This window comes from Lynx canadensis, chromosome C2 (assembly GCF_007474595.2).
Source record: "Lynx canadensis isolate LIC74 chromosome C2, mLynCan4.pri.v2, whole genome shotgun sequence".
Taxonomy (NCBI): Eukaryota; Metazoa; Chordata; class Mammalia; order Carnivora; family Felidae; genus Lynx; species Lynx canadensis.
This window is the reverse complement of record NC_044311.2, coordinates 91,483,100-91,504,946: the sequence shown is the minus strand read 5'-3', so window position 1 is coordinate 91,504,946 and position 21,847 is coordinate 91,483,100. Positions and strand designations below refer to the sequence as shown.

Below are 21,847 nucleotides of genomic sequence, written 5' to 3'. Positions count from 1 at the left end.
TCCCTCAAACACAGCTATATTCAGGTCATATCACTTGGAACACCCAGGAAATCAATCTGCAGAATGGCAGAAGGATCTCCAAGGTTGGAGGGAGATAGCATGGCAGGTGAGAGGTGCATGAAAGTGAATTGGGGGAAGGAAAAACTGCAATGCTCTGGGGGTGGGGGGCATTCTGAGGAGAGATAAATGGGAGACAAAGAAAGAGGGATTGAGTGAGTGTGGCATTGAATTCACACAAGAGGAAAACCTTTCTGGACCACAGACTGGGGAGATAGAAGTTTTCAGTGTCACAGGTTTTTTAGCAAACAGCATGTAGAACTCAAACTCAGAGGTTTTGGAAGTGCACAACTTTCTCCAGAGCAGAGCTGTGGTGCATGGTCCTGGAGAGAAGGAGGAAGCTGGCTCAGGAGTGCATAGTATGGTGTAGCGGTCTCTGGGGCGCACTGGGAGAGAATACCTGCAGATTGAAGTGAGGGGATAGAGAACCACCTATCATGCTAATGGAGGTCAAAAGAAAGCCCAAGTAGCCATACTTATATCAGAAAAACCAGAGTTTTTAAAATTGTATTTATTATTAAGAGAGAGCAAGAGAGGGAATGGAAGAGGGTTGGACGGAGAGAGAATCCCAAGCTGGCCCCACTCTGTCAGTGTGAAGCCTGATGCAGGGCTCAAACTCACAAACTGTGAGATCATGACCTGAGCCAAATCAAGAGTCAGACACTTAACCAACTGAGCCGGCCAGGCACCCCAGACAAACTAGATTTTAAAGCAAAGGCTATAACAAGAGATGAAGAAGGCCATTATATCATAATTAAGGAGTCTATCCATCAAGAAGATCTAATAATTGTAAATATTTATGCCCCCAACTTGTAAGAACCCATAAATAAATTAATAACAAAGAAACTCATTGATAATAATAACATAATAGTAGGGGACTTTAACACACCACTTATAGCAATGGACAGATCATCTAAGCACAAAATCAACAAGGAAACAATGGCTTTGAATGACACACTGGACCAGATGGACTTAACAGATATATTCAGAACATTTCATCCTAAAGTAGCAGGATACACATTCTTCTTGAATTCTCATGGACCATCTCCAGAATAGATCACATACTGGGACACAAATCAGCCTTCAACAAGTACAAAAAGATTGATATCATACCATGCTTATTTTTCAATCACAATGCTATGAAACTTGAAATCAATCACAAGAAAAAATTTGGAAAGACCACAAATACATGGAGATAAAAGAACATCCTACTAAAGAATGAATGGGTTAACCAAGATATTAAAGAGGAAATTAAAAAGTACATGGGAGCCAATGAAAATGAAAACACGACAGTCCAAAACCTCTGGGACAGAGCAAAGGCAGTCATAAGAGGGAAGTATACAGCAACCCAGGCCTTTCTAAAGAAGGAAGAAATGTCTCAAATACACAACCTAACCTTACACCTAAAGGAGCTAGAAAAGGCACAGCAAATAAAGCCTAAAGGCAGCAGAAGAGGGGAAACAATAAGGAATAGAGCAGAAATAAGTAATATAGAAACAAACAAACAAACAAAAACCAGTAGAATAGATCAATGAAACTAAGAGCTGGTTTTTGAAAGAATTAACAAAATTGATAACCACCTAGCCGGACTTATCAAAAAGAAAACAAAAAGGACCCAAATAGATAATATCACAAATGAAAGAGGAGAGGTCACAACTAACACCACAGAAATTCAAACACTCATAAGAGAATACCATAAAAAATTATATGCCTACAAACTGAGCCATCTGGAATAAATGGGCAAATTCCTAGAAACATACAAACCACCAAAACTGAAACAGGAAGAAAATTTGAACAGACCCATAACCAGCAAAAAATTGAATCAGTAATTAAAAATCTCCCAATAAGAGTCCTGGGCCAGATGGATTACCAGGGGAATTCTATCAGACATTTAAAGAAGAGTTAATACCTGTTCTTCCCAAACTGTTCCAAAAAATAGAAATAGAAGGAGAGCTTCCAAACTCACTCTATGAAGCCAGCATTACCTTGATTCCAAAACCAAAGATCCCACTAAAAAGGAGAGTTACACAAGATACCAGCAAATCGAATTCAACAATACATTAAAGGAATTATTCATCATGATCAAGTGGGACAGCAGGACTGGTTCAATATTCGTAAACCAATCAACATGATACACCACATTAATAAAAGAAACGATAAGAACCGTATGATCTTGTCAATAGACACAGAAAAAGCATTTGACACAATACAGCATCTTTTCTTGATAAAAACCCTCAAGAAAGTAGGGATAGATGGAATATATCTCAACATCATAAAGGCCATATATGAAAGACCTACAGCTAATATCATCCTCAATGGGGAAAAACTGAGAGCTTTCTCCCTAAGGCTAGGAACATAACAGGGGTGCCCACTCTCACCAGTGTTGTTCAACATAATACTGGAAGTCCTAACCACAGCAATCAGACAAAAAAAAAAAAAAGAAAGGAAGGAAGGAAGGAAGGAAGGAAGGAAGGAAGGAAGGAAGGAAGGAAGAAAGAAAGAAAGAAAACACATCCAGATTGGTACGGAAGAACTGAAACGTTTACTATTTGCAGATGACATGATACTATATATAGAAAACCCTAAAGACTTCACCAAAAAACTACTAGAACTGATAAACAAATTCAGCAAAATCACAGGATATAAAATCAACGTACAGAAATTGGTTGCATTTCTATACACCAATAATGGAGCAGCAAAAAGAGAAATCAAGGAATTGATCCCATTTACAACTGCACCAAAAACCATAAGATACCTCAGAATAAACCTAACCAAAGAGGTAAAAGATCTGTATGCTGAAAACTATAGAAAGCTTATGAAAGAAATTGAAGGCACACAAAGAAATTGAAAAACATTCCATGCTTGTGGATTGGAAGAACAAATATCGTTAAGTCTACACTGCCAAAAACAGTATACACAGCCATTGCAATCCCTATCAAAATAACAACAGCATTCTTCACAAAGCTAGAACAAACAATTCTAAAATTTGTATGGAACCAGAAAAGACCCCCAATAGCCAAAATAATGTTGAAAAGGAAAACCAAAGCTGAAGGCATCACTATCCTGGACATCAAGCTGTATTAAAAAGCTGTAATAATCAAGACAGTATGGTACTGGCACAAAAACAGACAAATAGATCAATGGAACAGAATGCAGAACCCAGAAATGGGCCTACAAATGTATAGCCAACAAATCTTCAACAAAGCAGGAAAGAATATCCAATGAAAAAAGACGGTCTGTTCAGGAAAAAGTGTTGGAAAAACTGGACAGTGTGACATGCAGAAGAAAAACTAGACCACTTTGTTATATCATACACAAAAATAAATTCAAAATGGATGGAAGACCTAAATGATAGATAGGAAACCAACAAAATCCTAGAGTAGAAAACAGGCAACCTCTTTGACCTTGGCCACAGCAACTTCTTCCTAGACATTTCTCTGGAGGCAGGGAAATAAAAGCAAAAATGAACTATTGGGACCTTACCAAGATAAAAAGCTTCTGCACAGCAAAGGAAACAATCAACAAAACTAAAAGGAAACCGATAGAATGGGAGAAGATATTTGCAAATTACATATCTGATAAATGATTAGTATCCAAAATCTCTAAAGAACCTACGAACTCAACACCCAAAAAACAAATAATCCAGTAAAGAAATGGGCAGAAGACATGAATAGACACTTTTCCAAAGAAGACATCCAGATGGCTAACAAACACATGAAATATCACTAACAGACACATGACTAACATCACCCATTATCAGAAAATACAAATCAAAACTACAATGAGATACCACCTCACCCATCAGAATGGCTAAAAGTAACAACTCAGGGAACAACAGATGTTGGTGAGGATGTAGAAAAAGGAGAGCACCAGAGCCCTTTTGCACTGTTGGTGGGAATGCAAACTGCTGTAGCCACTCGAACAGTATGGAGTTTCCTCAAAAAATTAAAAACAGAGATACCCTATGACCCAGCAATTGGACTATTAGGTATTTATCCAAAGGATACAAAAAATGTCGTTGGGAAGTATATGTGTATACATATACAATTGGAATATTACGATTCCAAAGAATTAAATATTGCCATTTGCGACAATGTGTATGGAACTAGAGTGTATTATGCTAAGCAAAATATGTCAGTCAGAGAAAGACACATATCATATGATTTTACTCATATGTGGAATTTAAGAAACAAAATAGATGAACATAGGGGAAAGGAAGGAGGAAAATCAACATAAAAACTAGAGGCCGTAAAACCATGGGAGACTCTTAAATACAGAGAACAGAGTGTTGCTGGAGTAGAGGTGGGGGGATGGGCTAAATGGGTATTGGGCATTAAGAAGGGCACTTGTTGGGATGAGGACTGGGTGTTATATGTAAGTGATGGACCACTAAATTCTACTCCTGAAACCAGTTTTATACTGTATGTTAACTAACTTGAATTTAAATAAATAAAAGAGGGGCGCATGGGTGGCTTGGTTGGTTAAGTGTCCATCTCTTGATTTTGGCTCAGGGCATGATCTCATGGTTCATGAGTTCAAGCCCTGCATTGGGCTCTGTGTGGACTGTGTAGAGCCTGCTTGGGATTCTCTCTCTCCCTCTCTTCTTCTTTCTCTCTTTGAAAATAAACATTTTTTTAAAAAAGATGTATGCAACAGAATATTATTCAGCCACGAGGAAGAAGGAAATCCTACCATTTACCATAGCATGGATGAAACCGGAGGACATTATTCTATGTGAAATAAGCCAGATAGAGAGAAACAAGTACTATATGATTTCATACATATGTGGAATCTGAAAAAAAAAAAAAAAACAAAACAAAACAAAACAAAACAAAACAAAAAAACGTCAAACTCATAGAGAGTAAAATGGTGGACACCAGAGGCTGGGAGGTGAGAGAAATGGAGATGCTGCTCAAATGGCACTAACTTTCAGTTATAAGATGAATAAGTTCCTGGGATCTAATCCACAGCTTGGTGACTATAGTTAATAATACTGTAATTTATACTTGAAATTTGCTGAAAGCAAATCTTAACTATTGACACCACATAGAAATAAAGGTAAATATGTGGGGTGATGGATGTGTTACTTAACCTGATTGTGATTATCATTTCACATCATTATACATTTCAAATATATACAATTTTGTCAATCATACCTAATAAAGCTGGGGGGGAGGGATCTTCAAAATGTAATCATTAAAGTTAAGTCTAGCAATTGTGTGTTTGGATTCTCTTTGACATAATTTGAAACTGACCTAAATGGACATGGATATTCCTAAAAAGAAAAACGTAATAGGGAATGGCTTTTCTACAGATTTTGTTAACTACAGAATTTTCCGTTTCTAGGCATTCTCTACATGCATAAGGATCTAATATTAACAACTGTGTTTCTCATATTTGTATTAAACCCTCTTCAGTACTTTATATTCTATAGAAGACGAACTCTCACAGGGTAAGCAAGTCATCCAACAAAATTAAATTGTGACATCTAAATTGATGATTGGTAAAATCACTTTCTCACATGTATTAGATTTTTTTTTCACTGAGTAATGCAGAATTGTTTTGTTATATCAATATACTAAACACAACAGCATTATAAATCAGAGTTAAATAAGAATTTAAAATATAAGAATTAGATTGCAGTGGGGTTGACTCAGAGTAGTCAGGACTTTAGCTGGGTTTGGTTTTCCTTTTTATCTTCAATGCACCATGGACTTCAAATTATTTTTTTGCTGCTGTTACCCGCTTATAGTGGGATCTGGGAAGCTTGAAGGTTTTTCAGTGTTCCAGCTCCACCCTCCACTTTCAGCTGTCCCTTTTGCCTTTACCACAGAGGAGGTTTCTCTCCATGCCAGTAATAAAGTGCCATTGCTTATTACTTGGTGTTAGGCTAGTTGCTGGAACATGGGTATTGTGTTGTCCTGACCTGGCCTAAGTCTTAGGCCAGGTCTCTTCTCCTGTGATTGGAGGTAGAGCTTTCTCAGGGTTCCTATCCTTCTATTCCTTGGCAGTCATTAGCTTTGGCAGGCAGTTTTCTAGCCACCCCCCCCAGCATTAGGAGACATCTGCCTTGTACTGTGTAGGATTTCTGGGGCTAAGATGATTTCCTCTCTCAGGAGAGGGATTTTGTTTCTGTCCCTCCCTCAGCAATACTGTATCTGTACCAGTATCTGGAGCTAGTGTTTCCTACCCTGCCTCCAGAGACAGTTTTTATTTCTATTTCTTTCTTACATGTAGTAGGATTTTCTCTGAGCCTTGCTACCCCTGCTCTAGCAGCCTAAAGCTTTTAAGAAAAGGGTTTGGGAAAGCAGGCAGGGATTTGGGCATGGCACTCAGCAGCAGCCTATCACATGTTTGCCTGCATCACAAAAGGCATCTCTTCAGGCCTACTGCCCTGCTCCCAACCTTGCCTGTTTTTAGATGGAAGGTCTAAATTCTCCCGTCTGAGGCTCCTAGATATTCTAAACTGACATGCTACCCCATACTTGGTCTTTAAGAATTTGTAAAAATTTTAGTTGATTTCTTCTTATCCAGCTACCTTTGTCTCCTGTGCTCTGCTAAAGATGAAATAGCTCATTTCACAGATATTGAGTCACATCTCTATTTACTTGGTTGTCTTGAGGCCTCAACTATCAGATAGGCTCAAGAAAAATTATTTTTGTAGATTATCTGGCATTTTTAACAGGGGAGCAACATTTTCACCTAGCTTTCTACATTCTAAGTGAAATCAGAACTTTCAACTGATCATTATAGATGAATTATGTACATTTCTTTCCCAATTATGAATAAAAATTACATTTGGATAGTGACTAGAATTTTACTAAACTTAATGTTGGAGGAATGGACATTATACTATTTGGTCTTCCTATCCAGAAATAATGGTATTTTCACTCATTTATACAAAAAGTATCATACAGGTTCCTCATGATATTGAGTCCATGATTTGTTAAATGTTTTTAATTTAAATTCTATATTGTTACAAACACAAACAGAAGTAGCTTCTGGTACTAAAACACAATCAAAGATAAACAGGAAAATTAGAAAGTATTAGGTTGCAACCAAATAACTCTATAGGTACCTAGGATCATAACACAAAGTAAGTATTATATTTAGCTGAGATTTATAGGAGATAAGACAAAGGGAAACAGTAAGTTATAGAATTCTCACTTTAACAGAACAAATGCATTTATCTGAAGGAATTTTTTTTGTGCTGAATCCTAGGTTTAAAAATTTTTTTTTAACGTTTACTTCTTTTTGAGACTGACAGAGCGTGAGTGGCGGAGGGGCAGAGAGAGAGGGAGACACAGAATCTGAAGCAGGCTACAGGCTCTGAGTTGTCAGCACAGGGCCTGACATGGGGCTCAAACTCACAAGCCATGAGATCATGACCTGAGCCGAAGTCAGATGCTCAACCGACTGAGCTACCCAGGCACCCTTCTTAGGATTTTTTTTAAATGTAGTTCTTTTAGAAATAACAAGATAGAAAATGAGTTCAAGCACTGTTTGGTAGAAAATAGTGCAGTGACCTTCAAATGACCATTTCTTTTCCTCATCTTTAATAAATTAGGCCAAGAACATACTTTTTATATTCGTAGAAACACATGCATTCTAAACAATAAATGTGAAAAGTTGAAGTAATCCTGACAAGTTTTTGAGAATTGTTGAAAATATTTATTTAGAAAACACCTTTAGTAGGAAAACAGCAAAAACAAAAGAACTAACACATTTCATCTAAGCAACAGAATGCCATGCTGAGGTTAGCTCCACAATAAAAGCCATCCTAATTTGTGTGTGGCGTGGGTAATGTGGAAAAAAAAAGAGAACTGAGATAGAGGTAGAAGGTAACTCCTTGCTTACTGCCTGAAAATCTTATCTGGAGAGGAATTTCGGGAAATGAGTTAGGATAGCTCTAGTCTACTAGTATGCCGGAGGTAGAACCAATACAATCTCCTGAAATAAGTGTCATTTCTTTGGGTAGCTCCCTAAGGGGGTTTGGTTCCACCAATGAATAAAGTTCCTAATTCTACACTGAGCTCATCCTTTGGGACATCAATCTCATCTCCTTCTTCTTCCCCAAGATTCTTCCACCAGGGTGCCTGTAAATGCTTCAGAGCGGTAAGATGGGCTTGCTTGGCCTTGGCTGCCACAGGCCTGGATCTACTTAGGAAGAGCTCAGGTTCCTTCCCTTCTGCTTCCTTCAGACTTGGTGCCTCTGTTAGTAAACAGAAAATAAACAGGTGAGTAGAAGAGTTATACATCAAACAAGTAGGAATTTGGAAAGCATAGAGTTGGAACTCTGCTATAGTAGGCAAGGGATAGGGTTCCAATTCTGAATCTATTATCATTGCTAGCTATAGATGGCATATGACTATTCATAAGTTGAAGCTGTGGCTGGCAGCAACTACCCACCCCCCATACTGTGTAAAAGAAAAGAATTTAAAAAGATGTAGGTTTTTTTAGATGGTTTAAAGAACATGAATTTTTAAAATATAGCAGAACCCCATCCTATATATGAGAGGCTCAGTTCCAGCCACCTATCTATTGAAAAATACAAAATTCACAAGTAATGGCACTAAACAGAAGACCCTGGTCCTTTCTGCTCCGTACACACTAAAAGTGTTTCATAGGTGGACTGAAATGTAGGATGAGATCTCTCCCTAAATGTATCTATGGTTGTAAGAAGCAGATGAATTAAATTTTGTGAAAACACTTCATTAAAAATTGTAAAATGGGGGCCCCTGGGTGTCTCAGTTGGTTAAGTGTCCGACTTTGGCTCAGGTCAGGATCTAGCAGTTTATGAGTTCGAGCCCCGCGTCAGGTTCTGTGATGACAGCTCAGAGCCTGGAGCCTGCTTTGGATTCTGTGTTTCCCTCTCTCTCTGCCCCTCCCCTGCTCACACTCTGTCTCTCTCTCAAAAATAAACGTTAAAAAAAATTATAAAATGGCACTGTAACTACTGTCATCTACTTCTGAAATATTATCAAAAGCTTTTGAGACTACATAATGAAATTTGGCTAGTAGGGCTTAGCATCTTTATAATTAATAACTTTTGTCTAAGTTGATATCTATGAATGATAGCAAGGCTTAGAGAAATAGCCAAAAAGGAGATTATGAGATCTGCATTATTTGAAAAGATCATGTGCTGGCATGTTCTGGATCTAGAAATTTCTGAGGACAAGAAATAGGCTAATAAACCACTAAATGGTATTTTCCTTCTGAAGATTTTCAATGTCACAAAATCTTGCATAGGTTGTTCATTTTTAGGATACCAAAATAAACAAGCACATACTCATTAATTGTTCAATGTTGGTGTTGATCTGAGCCATCAGAGCCTCCCTGTGCTGCTGGGCTCTCTCTTCTAGGACCCTGCCCATAAGGTAGTGTTGCAGTTGTTCTTGAGCTTGGGAATGGAGCTCTCTGCTAGTCACATCTGACATCTGAGAGCTCTGGGAAAAAAGAAGAGAAAAAATTATCACAGGAGACATATGTTTCACCCAACCACTTAGCAGAGGTTCCAGAATGCTTACCTATCTCAGCCTATCAAATGAATCTCATGATTGATTTCTACCTTGTACTCTTGTTCAAGCATTACGTAGGTTTTTAAAAGCAGCTTTATGAAAATTCAGAGGATAGTTTCTTTCTGGTATATTCCCATACCTCACTTCCTCACATACTGTAGAATTTTGGGAGAAGAGGAAAGATTAAGAGCCCTTAGTGAAAACTACAAATGGTTCGGTAAAGATACTGGTCTGGAAGAGGAATAACAAGCCCAACCCCTGTTCCAGATCCCACCTGACAGCCTTCTTATCTCACTCCCACTCCCAAACTTATCTAAACCATAATGTTATAACTGCTTCTGGTTTCACAAAACAAGGGAAAAAAATCAGCTAAAGGACCATATTCCTTTGGCTACACAGCTACTTTAAAGAGAACTTAATTAGTTTGGACAAGAATAAGAAAACCTTAACTCTGAAGCTGATAAAGCTTCCGACACCACAGCTTGCTCAAATATTCCAGTTCCTGGATCTGGGATACAGTCCCACTCCGGCTAACACTTTACTTTTCAGCCACAGAATCTTTTTTTTTTTTTTTTTCAACGTTTATTTATTTTTGAGACAGAGAGAGAGAGAGAGCATGAACGGGGGAGGGGCAGAGAGAGAGGGAGACACAGAATCAGAAACAGGCTCCAGGCTCCGAGCCATCAGCCCAGAGCCCGACGCGGAGCTTGAACTCCCGGACCGCGAGATCGTGACCTGGCTGAAGTCGGACGCTTAACCGACTGCGCCACCCAGGCGCCCCTCAGCCACAGAATCTTAAACAGGAACACGAGAGTATGGCTAAAGTAATACTTGTTTTTTAAATGAGAGCATGCATCAACATCATACAAAATGCATTAAAAGAGAGAGAGAGATCAAAGACCTAAATATAAGAGAGAAAACTATAAAACTCTCAGAATAAAAGGGGAAAAATCATGACATTAGGTCTGGCCATTTCTTGAATATGACACTGAAGACACAGACACAACAAAAGACAGACAAGTTGAATCTCCATCAAAATTAAAAATTTCTGTGCATCAAAGGATGCTATGAACAAAGCTGAGAGACAGAATACGAATTTTGTGTTTAATGGGTATAATTTCAGTTTTGCAAAATGAAAAACATTTTGAAGGTGAATGGTGGTGATAGTTGCCCAACAATGTAAATGTATTTAATCCCACTGAGCTGTACACTTAAAAATGATTAAAATGGTAATTTTAGGTTTGGTATTTTTATGTTTTATATATTTTACAATTAAAAGAAATAAATTAAAAAATAGAACCATGAGGACACACCAAACCTACTGATTCAGAATTATTTGCTGTGTATGTGTGGCTTGGGTATGTTATTTTTATAAAGGGATTACTCTGATTAACACTGCTAAAGCAATATAGTCTTCTTTATAGACCTTAGGAACCAATCATCTATTTGTTGGGAAAAAGGTTTGCTTTTCTTTTCTTTTGCATTTAGGTTAATTTTTTTTAAACATACAGCTTTATTGAGGTAAAAGTGACATACAATTAACTACAATTATCAAAAGTGTACAATTTGGTAAGGTTTTTAAAAAAATTTTTAAGTTTATTTATTTATTTTGAGAGACAGAGACAGCACAAGTGGGAGAGGGGAAGAGAGAAGGAGAGAATCCCAAGCAGGCTCTGTGCTACGAGCGCAGAGCCAATGCGGGGCTCAAACCCACAACACCATGAGACTATGACCCGAGCTGAAACCAAGAGTTGGATGCTCAACAGGCTGAGCCACCCAAGTGCCCCAAATTTGGTAAGCTTTGACCTATGTATACATCTGTGAAAACCATTACCACAGTCAGGATAACGAACATCCATCACCACCAGAAGTGTCATTGCCTTTTTGTAATCCTTCATTCCCTACTCTCCCATCCCCAAGTAACCACTGACTTAACTTTGTTACTCTAGAGATTACATTTTTAAAGTTTATATAAATGGGGTAATTCAATGTATATTATCTGGCTTCTTTCACATAGCATAATTATTTTGAGATTCATCTATGTTGCTGTGTGTATCTATAATTCATTCCTTTATACTGTGGACTGGTATTCCATTGTATGGATATAGAGCAACTTGTTTATCTATCTGTTGATGGATGCTTGGGTTATTTCTAGTTTTGGGCTATGAGCATTCATTTACAAATGCTTGTATGGATATATATTTCCTTTCCACTTGGATAAATACTTAAGAGTGGGATCACTGAATCATATGATGGATATACGTTTAACTTTTTAAGAAACTGCCAAACTGTTTCCAAAGGGGTTGCACTATTTTGCATTCCCATCAGCAGTGTATGAGAGAGCTACAGTTCCTCCACATGCTTGCCAACCTTTGACATAGTCAACTTTTAAAATTTTAGACATTTTAACAGTTGTATAAAGATCTTATTATGGTTTAAATTTGTATTTCCTTTATTGACTGATGTCAATATTTCATGTATTTGCCACAATTTCTTTGGGTGAAGTGTCTGTTCAAATCTTTTGCCTGTTTAAAAAAATTGCTTTGCTTTGCTTTGTTTTCTTATTGTTGAGTTTACACTCTGGATACAAGTCCTTTACCAGATACATACTTGGCAAAGATATTTTCCCAATATTTGCTTTTTAAAAAAAAATTCTATTATGGTGTCTTTCGAAGGACAGAAGTTCAAAATTTTGATGAAAACCAATTTATCAATTTTTCTTTTGTAGATTATGCTATTGTTGTTGTATTTAAGAAATTACTGCCCAACCAAAAGTATGGCTTTTCTCTAATGTTTTCTTCTAGAAGTTTTATATAATTTTAGATTTTGCATTTAAGTCTATGATCCATTTTAAGTTTTATATATGATACAGTATATGGATCCAAGTTCATGTTTTTTACATATGGAATTCCAATTGTTCCAGTTTCTCCACACATTAACTGTGCACCTCTGTCAGTAATCAGGCGGCCATATATGTGGGCTTATTTTTGGATTTGATTTTGGTTCCACTGATTTATTTTTTTTAAATCTTTATATCAGTACCACAGTTTTGGCTCTATAGTTCATGAAATCAGGTAGTGTTAAACCTCCAAGTTTGTTCTTTTTTGTAGTTATTTTAGCCTTTCTAGGTCCTTTGCATTTCCATATGAATTTTAGAATCAGCTTGTCAATTTCTACAAAAATAGCCTGCTGGGATTTTGATTGTACTGAATGACATTCTGTCTGGTTCCTGATTTCAGGAAAGAAGCATCCAGTCTTTCATCATTGTCAGCTGTAGATATTCTTCATCAGATAGAGGAAGTTTCTTTCTATTCCTACTTTGCTGAAATTTTTTTTGCATGTATTTATATGATGACAATTGTTTTTCCTGGTCTGTTAATATGGTGAATTACTTTAATTGATTTTCAAAGGTTAAAATCCCTGAGATAATCCCAGGATGTATTAACCTTTCAATAGATTGTTGAATTCAACTTCTTATAATTTTGTTTAGAATTTTTTCATGTATGCATGAAAAATATTTTTCTGAAGTTCTTTGCTTGTAATGTCTCTGGTTATGGTGTCAGAGTAATGCTGGTCTTATAAAATGAGCTGAGAAGTATTGCTTCCCCTTCAGTTTGGTAGAAGACTTTATATAGAATTTGCACTATTTCCTCCTTAAATTCACCAGTAAAACCAATCTTTCCCTCAAGTTTTTCCTGAGGAAAGTTTTTAACTACAATTTGTTACCTATATATATAGATACAAGGGCTATTCATTTTATCTCTTTCTTCTTGGGTAAGCTTCATAATTCTTATCTTTAAAGGAATTTATTTCATGAGATTAATTAAATTTATTGACATATGAAGTTGTTCATAATATTCCATTATCCTTTAATATCTGTAGTATCTACAATGAAGTCACCTTTCTTATCCCTGACAGTGGTAATCTGTATCTCCTCTTTTTCCTGATTAGTCTGCCTACAAGTTTATCAATTTTATTGATCCTCTCAAATAACTGGCTTTTTGTTTTATTAAATTTTTTCTATTTTCTTTGTTTTCTATTTTATTGATTTCTCTCAAATGTTTATTATTTCCTTTCTTCTATTTACCTTGGGTTTAACTTGTCCTTTTACTAGTTACTTAATATGTAAGTTGAGGTCTTTGATTTGAACCTTCTTTTAATATAGATGGTCAGCAATATAAATTTCCCTCCAAATACTGGTTTAGAATTTGCAAGTTCAATTTATTTATTTATTTATTTAGTTAGTTAGTTAGTTAGTTAGTTAGTTAGTTTCAATTTAAATTCAAGCTAGTTAACATACAGAGTAGTCCTAGTCAGAAGTAGAACCCAGTGATTCATCTCTTACACATAACATCCAGTGCTCATCCCAAAAAGTGCCCTCCTTAATGCTCATCACCCATTTAACTCATCCCTCCACCCACGTGCCCTCCAGCAGCCCTCAGTTTGTTCTCTGTATTTAAGAGTCTCTTATGGTTTGCTTCCCTGTTGTTTATCTTATTTTTCCTTCCCTTCTCCTATGATCATCTGTTGAGTTTCTCAAATTCCATGTATAAGTGAAATCATATTATCTCTGTCTTTCTCTGACTTATTTCACATAGCATAATGCCCTCTAGTTTTATGCACATTGTTGCAAATGGCAAGATTTCACTCTTTTTCATCATTGAGTAGTATTCCATTGTGTGTGTGTATATCTATATATATATACACACACATTTTCCTTATCCATTCATCAGCAAGTTCTGAAATATGCTTCCATTCAGTTTGAAATATTTTTTAATTTCCCTTTTTACTTCTTCTTTGATCCTTTGGTTATTCAGACATGTGTTGTTTAGTTTCCAAATATTTGGGGATGATATATCTAGAGATCTTTCTGTTCTTAAATTTCAAACAATTTCATTGTGGTCAGAGAACATACTTTGTATGACTTCAGTCTTTTTCAATTTACTGACTTGTTTTATGCCACTGAACATGGTCTATCTTGGTAAATATTCTGTGTGTACAGGAGAAAAATGTGTATTCTGCTGTCATTCCATGGAGGGTTCTAAAAATGTCAACCAGATCAAGTTGTCTGATAGTGTCATTCAAGTCTACTATATTCTTGTTGCTTTTCTGCCTATTTATCCTGTAAGTTGTTTAGAAATGGGTATTGAAATCTCTATATTGTGGATTTCTCTACTTTTCATCATAGTTCTATCAGTTTTTGATTCATGTACTTTATTGTGGCTAAATATATATATATAATTTATCATGTTAACCACTTTTTAAGTGTATAGTTCAGTGACATTAAATACATTCACATTGTTGTGCAACCATCACCAGGGTCCATCTCTAGAACTTCTTCATCTTTCCAAACTGAAATTCCGTACCATTTAAACACTACCTCCCCATTCTCCCACCCCCCACTCCTGGACACCACCATTCATTCTATTTCCCATCTCTATTCTAGGTACTTCATTTAATTAGAATCATACAACATTCATTCTTTTCTGTTTGGCTTATTTCACTTAGCATAATGCCTCAAAGTTCATCTATGTTGTCTCCATATAGTTTCAAGTTCTGTTATTAGGTGCATAAACATTTAGATTCTTATGTCCTTTTGATTAATTGACCCTTTTATTATTATGAAATTGCCTTCTTTACTTCTGGTAATAATCTAGTAATAGTGCTCTGACATCTACTTTGATATTTATATAGTCATTCTAGATTTCTTTCACTAGTGTTTGCACATTTTGTTTTTATTTTTTCATACTTAAAGTGTGTTTCTTGTAGTTAACATAATCAAGTCATACTTGTTCATTTAATCTGACAATCTCTGCTTATTAATTGGGGGTATTCATACCATTTAAATTTATTATAATTATTGATATCGTTATGTTTGAGTCTATCATTTTATTATTTTTCATTTTCCCATTACTTTCTTTTATTTTTCCTCTTTTTCTGCTTTCTTTTTGATTAATCGACTATAATTGTTTCATCTCCTTTATAGGCTTATTAGCTATAACTCTTTTTTTTTTTTTGTTCTTTAACTTTATTGGTAGCTTTAGGATTCAGAGTATACATCTTTACTTATCAATCCACTCACTTCACATATAGTATAAAAACTTTTCAATAGTATACATCTATTTCTCTCCTGGTTTTTAAACTATTGTTGCAAAGCATTATATTTTTACATATGTTACAAACACCATTAAACATTGCTATTACTTTTGTTTCAAATAATCAACTGCCTATTTTTGAAAATGAAGTTCAACTGAAACACAAGTATTTGTTTATATATTATCTAAGACTGCTTTAATCTACAGCTGCAGAGATGCATAATGATGATAAAGGCTATATGGTCTACAAAACTGGAAATATTTAATCTGTAGTATGTATTACAGAACATTTGATGACATTTTGGTTTTAAAAAAAATCAATTATGGGGTGCCTGGGTGGCTCAGTCGGTTGAGCATCCCACTTCTCACAGTTTGTGGGTTCAAACCCCGCATCAGGTTGTGTTGACAGCTCAGAGCCTGCAGCCTGTTTCAGATTCTGTGTCTCCCTCTCTCTCTGCCCCTCCCTCACTCATGCTCTGTCTGTCTCTCAAAAATAAATAAACATTAAAAAATTTTTTTAAATCAATTATATTTTATAAAGATTTAAATGATGAGTTAAAAGTCATATATTTACCCATGTAGTTACCATTTCCAGTGCTTCTTAATTTCTTTATGTAGAGTTGGACTTCTTGTGGTACCATTTTTAAGAGAAATCATAAATCCTTTACAACTTGAAGGCTGTAACATTTCTGGTAGTGTGAGTATGCTGGTGACAAAGTGCTTTATCACTTGTATGTCTGAAAAAGTTATTTTGTCTTTGTTTTTAAAATAATTTTTCATAGTAAAGAATTCTACATTGACAGCTTTTTTTTTCAATTACTTTAAAGTTATCTTCTTACTTGCATTGTTCCTGCTGAGAAATATGTCATCTGTTTTTATATGTTTTTGTTTTCTGTTTTTAAGATTTTTACTTTATTACTGATTCGAGGAATCCCATTATAATATGCCTTGGCATAGGTTTTGTTTTTTTTTTTCCCCATGTGCCTGTGCCTTCATTGGACTTGGGGGTAAATTTATAATTTGGAAAGTTTTGGCCATTATGTTTTCTATCTTTCTTTCCTATCTTCTTCAGAAACTCCCAATTATTCATTTAATAGGCCACATGAAGACTCACAGCTCACTAATGTTCTTTTCAATTAAATTTTTTTTCTTTTTTGACTCATTTTGCATAGTATATACTACTATGCCTTCAACTATATTAATCTTATTCATCCATGTCTCATCTGCTATTAATGATCTGGTGCATTTTTCATATCACACATTGAAATTTTTACCTCTAGAAGTTTGATTTGGGTATATTTTATATCTTCCACATCTCCACTTAAAATTTGAACATATGGAATATAGTTATAATAATAACTCTTAATGTCCTTCTCTGCTAATTCTAACATCTGTGTAATCTCTAGAGTGGTTTAAGTGTCCTTCTCATTATGGGTCATGTTTTCCTGCCTCTATATATGCTTATTAATCTTTGAATGCAAGACATTGTAACTTTTACCTTGTTGAGTGCTAGTTATTTTGGTATTTTTAAAAATCTTGAGGCTTTTTCTGAGATGTGGTTAAATTACATAAAATTTTTTTGGTATTTTTGGCTCTTGCTTTTATGATTTGTTTGGCAGAATGCATCAGTATATACTATTTACTTTCTACTACTAAGACAAGACCTTCCTGAGTATTCTTACCGATGCCCTGTGGATTAAGTTTTTCTAGTCTGTTTGATGGGAACATGCACTATGGACCTGTGTTGAGTACCAGGCACTGTTCTCTTTAATCTTTTAAGATGACTGTTTCCTTGGCCTTGGGTAGTTTCCTTATATACATGTACTAATCAGAATTCTGAAATATACTCAAGGGAACATTCTCCAGATATCTGGGGTTCTCTTTGTATCTCCTTTTACTCCGGTACTCTGTCCTATGAAATCCAGCTACCTTGTTCTCCTCAGACTCTCAGTTTCATCTCCTCAGCATGGGATTCCAAAGAGCTCCTCCTTTGTTCCTCCTCCTTATGCTGTGACCTAGAAAGTCTCTCAGGGTAATAAGCTAGGGTCATCATATGGCTCACTCTGGTCCCTCTCAGGAATTACTAATTTTTATTGTTTGATGTCCATGGTCTTGGAAACTATTGTTTCATGTATTTCATCATGTATTTCATCTCTACCCGCCCCCACCCCCCCTCAGTTGTTTCAGGCAGGAAGTAAATCCAGTCCCTTTTACCCCATCTTCCCTCTCAGGAATTACTAACCTTCACTGTCTGATGCCCACTGACTTGAAAACCATTGTTTCACGTATTTTATCTCCGCCCCCCCCCCCCCAGTTGTTTCGGGCAGTAAGTAAATTCTGTCCCTGTTCCTAAATCTTGGATAGAAGCAGAAGTCAGAACTTTTTTCTATTGTCTACCTCTATGTGGTAACCACAGAGGGCCTGAAATACAAGGGCAGGCTTGTCATCTTTTTTTTTCACAGGCCTACATTAGTTTGTGAATTCTTAAATTCAGATTAGTAGGCAGGAAAAGTAGGAGTCCTTACTTATGCCTCCTCAACTGAGCCTTGCTGTCGAATTCTGCTTTTACCAATGTTCTGTTCCAGTGGTAATCTATCAGATACATGCTCAGCTATAACATGTTAGTCCTCTAATTCCTATTTATAATGGTCTTTCTGTTTTTTTAGATTTTGTTTCTTTTTGTTTTCTTTTGCATAAGGCTCTTTAGTTTTGGGAGCTCTGGAAGAATGAAAGGGTGAATGATAGGACTACCTAACATTATTCTTAACCTCTAACATTAGTCACCCAGAACCTTCAGATTTTAGAAAGAGGGAGAAAGTGTGTGTATGTGGGGAGGAGGGGGTAGAGAGGAGGGAGAAACAGAACCCAGAGACAAACGATGGAAGCACAAGAAAACGGATGTGAAAAGTATGTAAGTGGTACCTTCATGAGTGGTTATTAGTTTGAGTGAGGGCAATAAGCATTCTGATTGGCTGAAATGTATAATCTCCCAACTTTCCTCATAAAATTAATGAAGTGTGGAAGTATGGGAGAAACATCAAGAAAAGAGAAAGTGAGCGTGATTGGCAGAAGTATAGGTCATTAAAATTAATGACAGGGTGGTGAATCACTCTAAAAGCAGAAAGGAAAATGATCTTCAAAAACATATAGGAGTATAAGGTCAAGAACTCAGAAGGGAGAAGCAAATAACACCTGATATGTAGTACTGTGGTTACAGAAAGTAAAAGATATGGACATTTCTATTGGGAGAAAGGTGTTAGCAGTATTACAGTAACAAAATCATAAGAGGCAAACAGCCAACTGTTTTATAATATTGGCTCCTGGAGTTTCATTAATAGCAGATGTCAGTTTCCACATGTATGTGTTATGTGTTTGGGTATATATGTTAACAACGAATATTTACTGACTGGAAGCTATATATACTCTTTGTGGAAGCTTCAACATAGTTTTATGCACTATTACAAAAAAAAAAGCAATGACCGTGTTTTGCTGATACACTATGCAAGATGACTGAATTGAAGCAGTCTCCTTCCTTATTGACTACACGATGGCACATGTAATTATAAGACTCCTTAACTCTATGGTAAAGCCACTGTATTACCTTTTACCAATAATAAATGCACAAACACATATAATACACTACTTTGTTGGTGAATATCATGCACTGGCAAAAAATAACACTGATTATCAAGGCACAGAAGCCTGCATACCGGATGTCTTTGGAGATAGTCATCCACTTGTTGCTTCAGTTTAACTCTGCGTTCATCAGTGAGGTCTTGAAGTCCTTGCCAAGGAGCAAACAGTTTCTTTTTCTTATGACACTTTGCTAGGAATTTAAGAGTCTGGGGCAAAAAAAGAGTTGTAATTTTTCATTCCTAACTAATAGAACTATTTTCTTTTACAACATACGGCAGCAAACATATTACAAGTTATTAACTCTGAGTGTGTATGAGGAGAGGGATGGGATTGTGATGGGAGTGAGGGAGGACAATGATTTTTTAATGATATTTTCTTGGAGTGTTTTAATCTTTTACAAGGATATATTCATGTATTATTTGTATACAAAGCAACAAAGAGGAAAAAATAGGAAATGAGTTCTCATCTCAATTCTAGTCCCTTATAAACTGTATGATTTGAGACATAGTATAGTAAGCAATCAGGAGGAAAAAACTGGAAGTAAGCTCTTGTCTCAATACTTGTCCCTTATAAACTGTGTATGATTTTGGGCAAGTCACTTGATCTCTACAGAAAGGGATCTAGGTCTATAGAAAAGACACCCCAATTCTATTTAGACTACAAGAATGTGAGGATCAAAGGGATAGTATGTACGAAAAAGCTTGGTAAATGAGGAAATACTATAAAATTATAAAGTATGGGGCTACTGACAAAAGTACTTTCTTAATTTTCTTTCTCATGTCCTTCAGAAAGAATTCCTGATAAAACAAGAAGTCTTAAAACAGGAAAGATTTGGAAACAAATTTGAAATTATTCTGGCCAATTTTTTTCACTCTTCTCCCCTCCTTGTGTTTTTTATTTCATCAAAGTTACATATTCACATTGCCTTAAGGAAAAGGTTGGCAAATTATGGCCCACAGACCAAAGCCAGCCTGCTGTGTCTTTCTGTATGGCTTCAAAGTTAAAAATGGTTTGTATTTTTATATGTTTAAAAAGAATATACTGACTTGTGAAAATTATATGAAATTCAAAATTCATTGTCTACAAATAATATATTACTGATGTTTCATGCTTGCTTATGTATTGTTTTTAGCTTCCTCTGTACTATAACTATAGAGCTGAACAGTTGCAAGACTACATGGCTCACAAAGTATAAAATATTTTACTATTCAGTGCTTTCCAGAAAAAAAAATCATTGATATAATTCTGTTTAATGTGGCAGTTTTATAAGAATTACTATAAAAAAAAAAAAACTACAGCTCTCTGCCCCCGCCCTCAAGACAACTTTAACTCTTCCAGCTTCTTCTTTTGATGTTTATCTTCATCTACTTTTCTGCAATTTTTCAAGTATGGGTATTATCTATCGGCCTTCTTCTATAGCAGATAAGGATTTAGCTTAGCTCTCTTTCATTGCTTGCCCTCCCACATATTTTCCACATCCCCAAACATCCAATATTATTGTAAATTTAGTTAAATCAATGTGCAGTGCTTACATAATTATAACTACAAAAAGGTCATTCAATTTTGAACCATATAGTATATGATTACTTTTCCTTTCTTGCACATTTTTTATTTTCTGTAGAATAAATAAGTGTGTTGTTTTCCAATGACTACTTTTCTATGTACTTATCCCTGATCATGCATCTAAACTCTGTCCTAATGCTTACTTAATACATTAAAACATATCAGGCATTCTATCAAATTTGTTTTCTGGGATATACATTTTCTGAAGCTTTCTGACCTGCTCAAAACTGGACTGACTGTTCTCTATGCCTGATGCATGTCATCCTAAGATCTCCATTCACCATCATCTTAGCGACTCCTTTTCATCTTTCCTTTGCACGTTACTATATTCCACATTGTCTTTTTTCTTGTTTTAGAAACTTTGTGATACGTGAAAATTCTTTAGTTTACCCTTATCTTTAACTGATGGTGCAGATGATATAGAATTCTAGTAGGAAATCCTTTTCCCTCCAAAATGTAACAGCCTTACTCCAATATATTCTAGCTTCCAATGTTGCTACTGAGAAGTATGTGTGTCCCCAGTGTAGTTCACAGTAATGTAAAATAAATGTGGGTGTATTTCTGTCCTTGTTTTAGACATTTAGTTAGCCCTTTTAATCTAAAACTAATGACACTGAGTTCTGGGAAATATTGAATTATTTGATTTCCTCTCTTCAGGTTTTTTTCTGTTCTTTGTTTCAAATGTTTGAATATTTGACTTTCTGGACTGGTTTTCTTTTCTTTTTGCCCTGCTCTCTGGATTTCCTAATTTTTTCCCTCTAGTCCTTTTATTATGTCTTTCATTTTTTCTTCTGCCAATTTTTCTTCTATTTGTTCCCCTTTATATAGCATCCTGGTTTTGTTTCATGCATTATCTTCTCTTAGCTCTGAGGAATTACCAGATTTTTTTTTTTCAACGTTTTTTTATTTATTTTTGGGACGGAGAGAGACAGAGCATGAACGGGGGAGGGGCAGAGAGAGAGGGAGACACAGAATCGG

The 21,847-nt window shown here is 35.8% G+C and overlaps 1 protein-coding gene across 6 annotated transcripts in view; it reads right to left on the bottom strand.

Moving 5' to 3' along the window:
• Positions 1-7,487: 7,487 nt before the first annotated feature.
• IQCB1 (IQ motif containing B1) overlaps positions 7,488-21,847 on the bottom strand; it is a 64,135-nt gene continuing 49,775 nt past the window's right edge. For all 6 annotated transcript variants that reach the window (XM_030329735.1, XM_030329736.1, XM_030329737.1 and 3 more), the window contains 3 exons: positions 19,381-19,512; positions 9,347-9,503; positions 7,488-8,269 (listed from right to left, as the gene is read on the bottom strand). In XM_030329735.1, the coding sequence (XP_030185595.1) occupies positions 8,040-8,269; positions 9,347-9,503; positions 19,381-19,512 (519 nt within the window). In that variant the 3' untranslated portion in view covers positions 7,488-8,039. The remainder of the gene's footprint in view (positions 8,270-9,346; positions 9,504-19,380; positions 19,513-21,847) is intronic.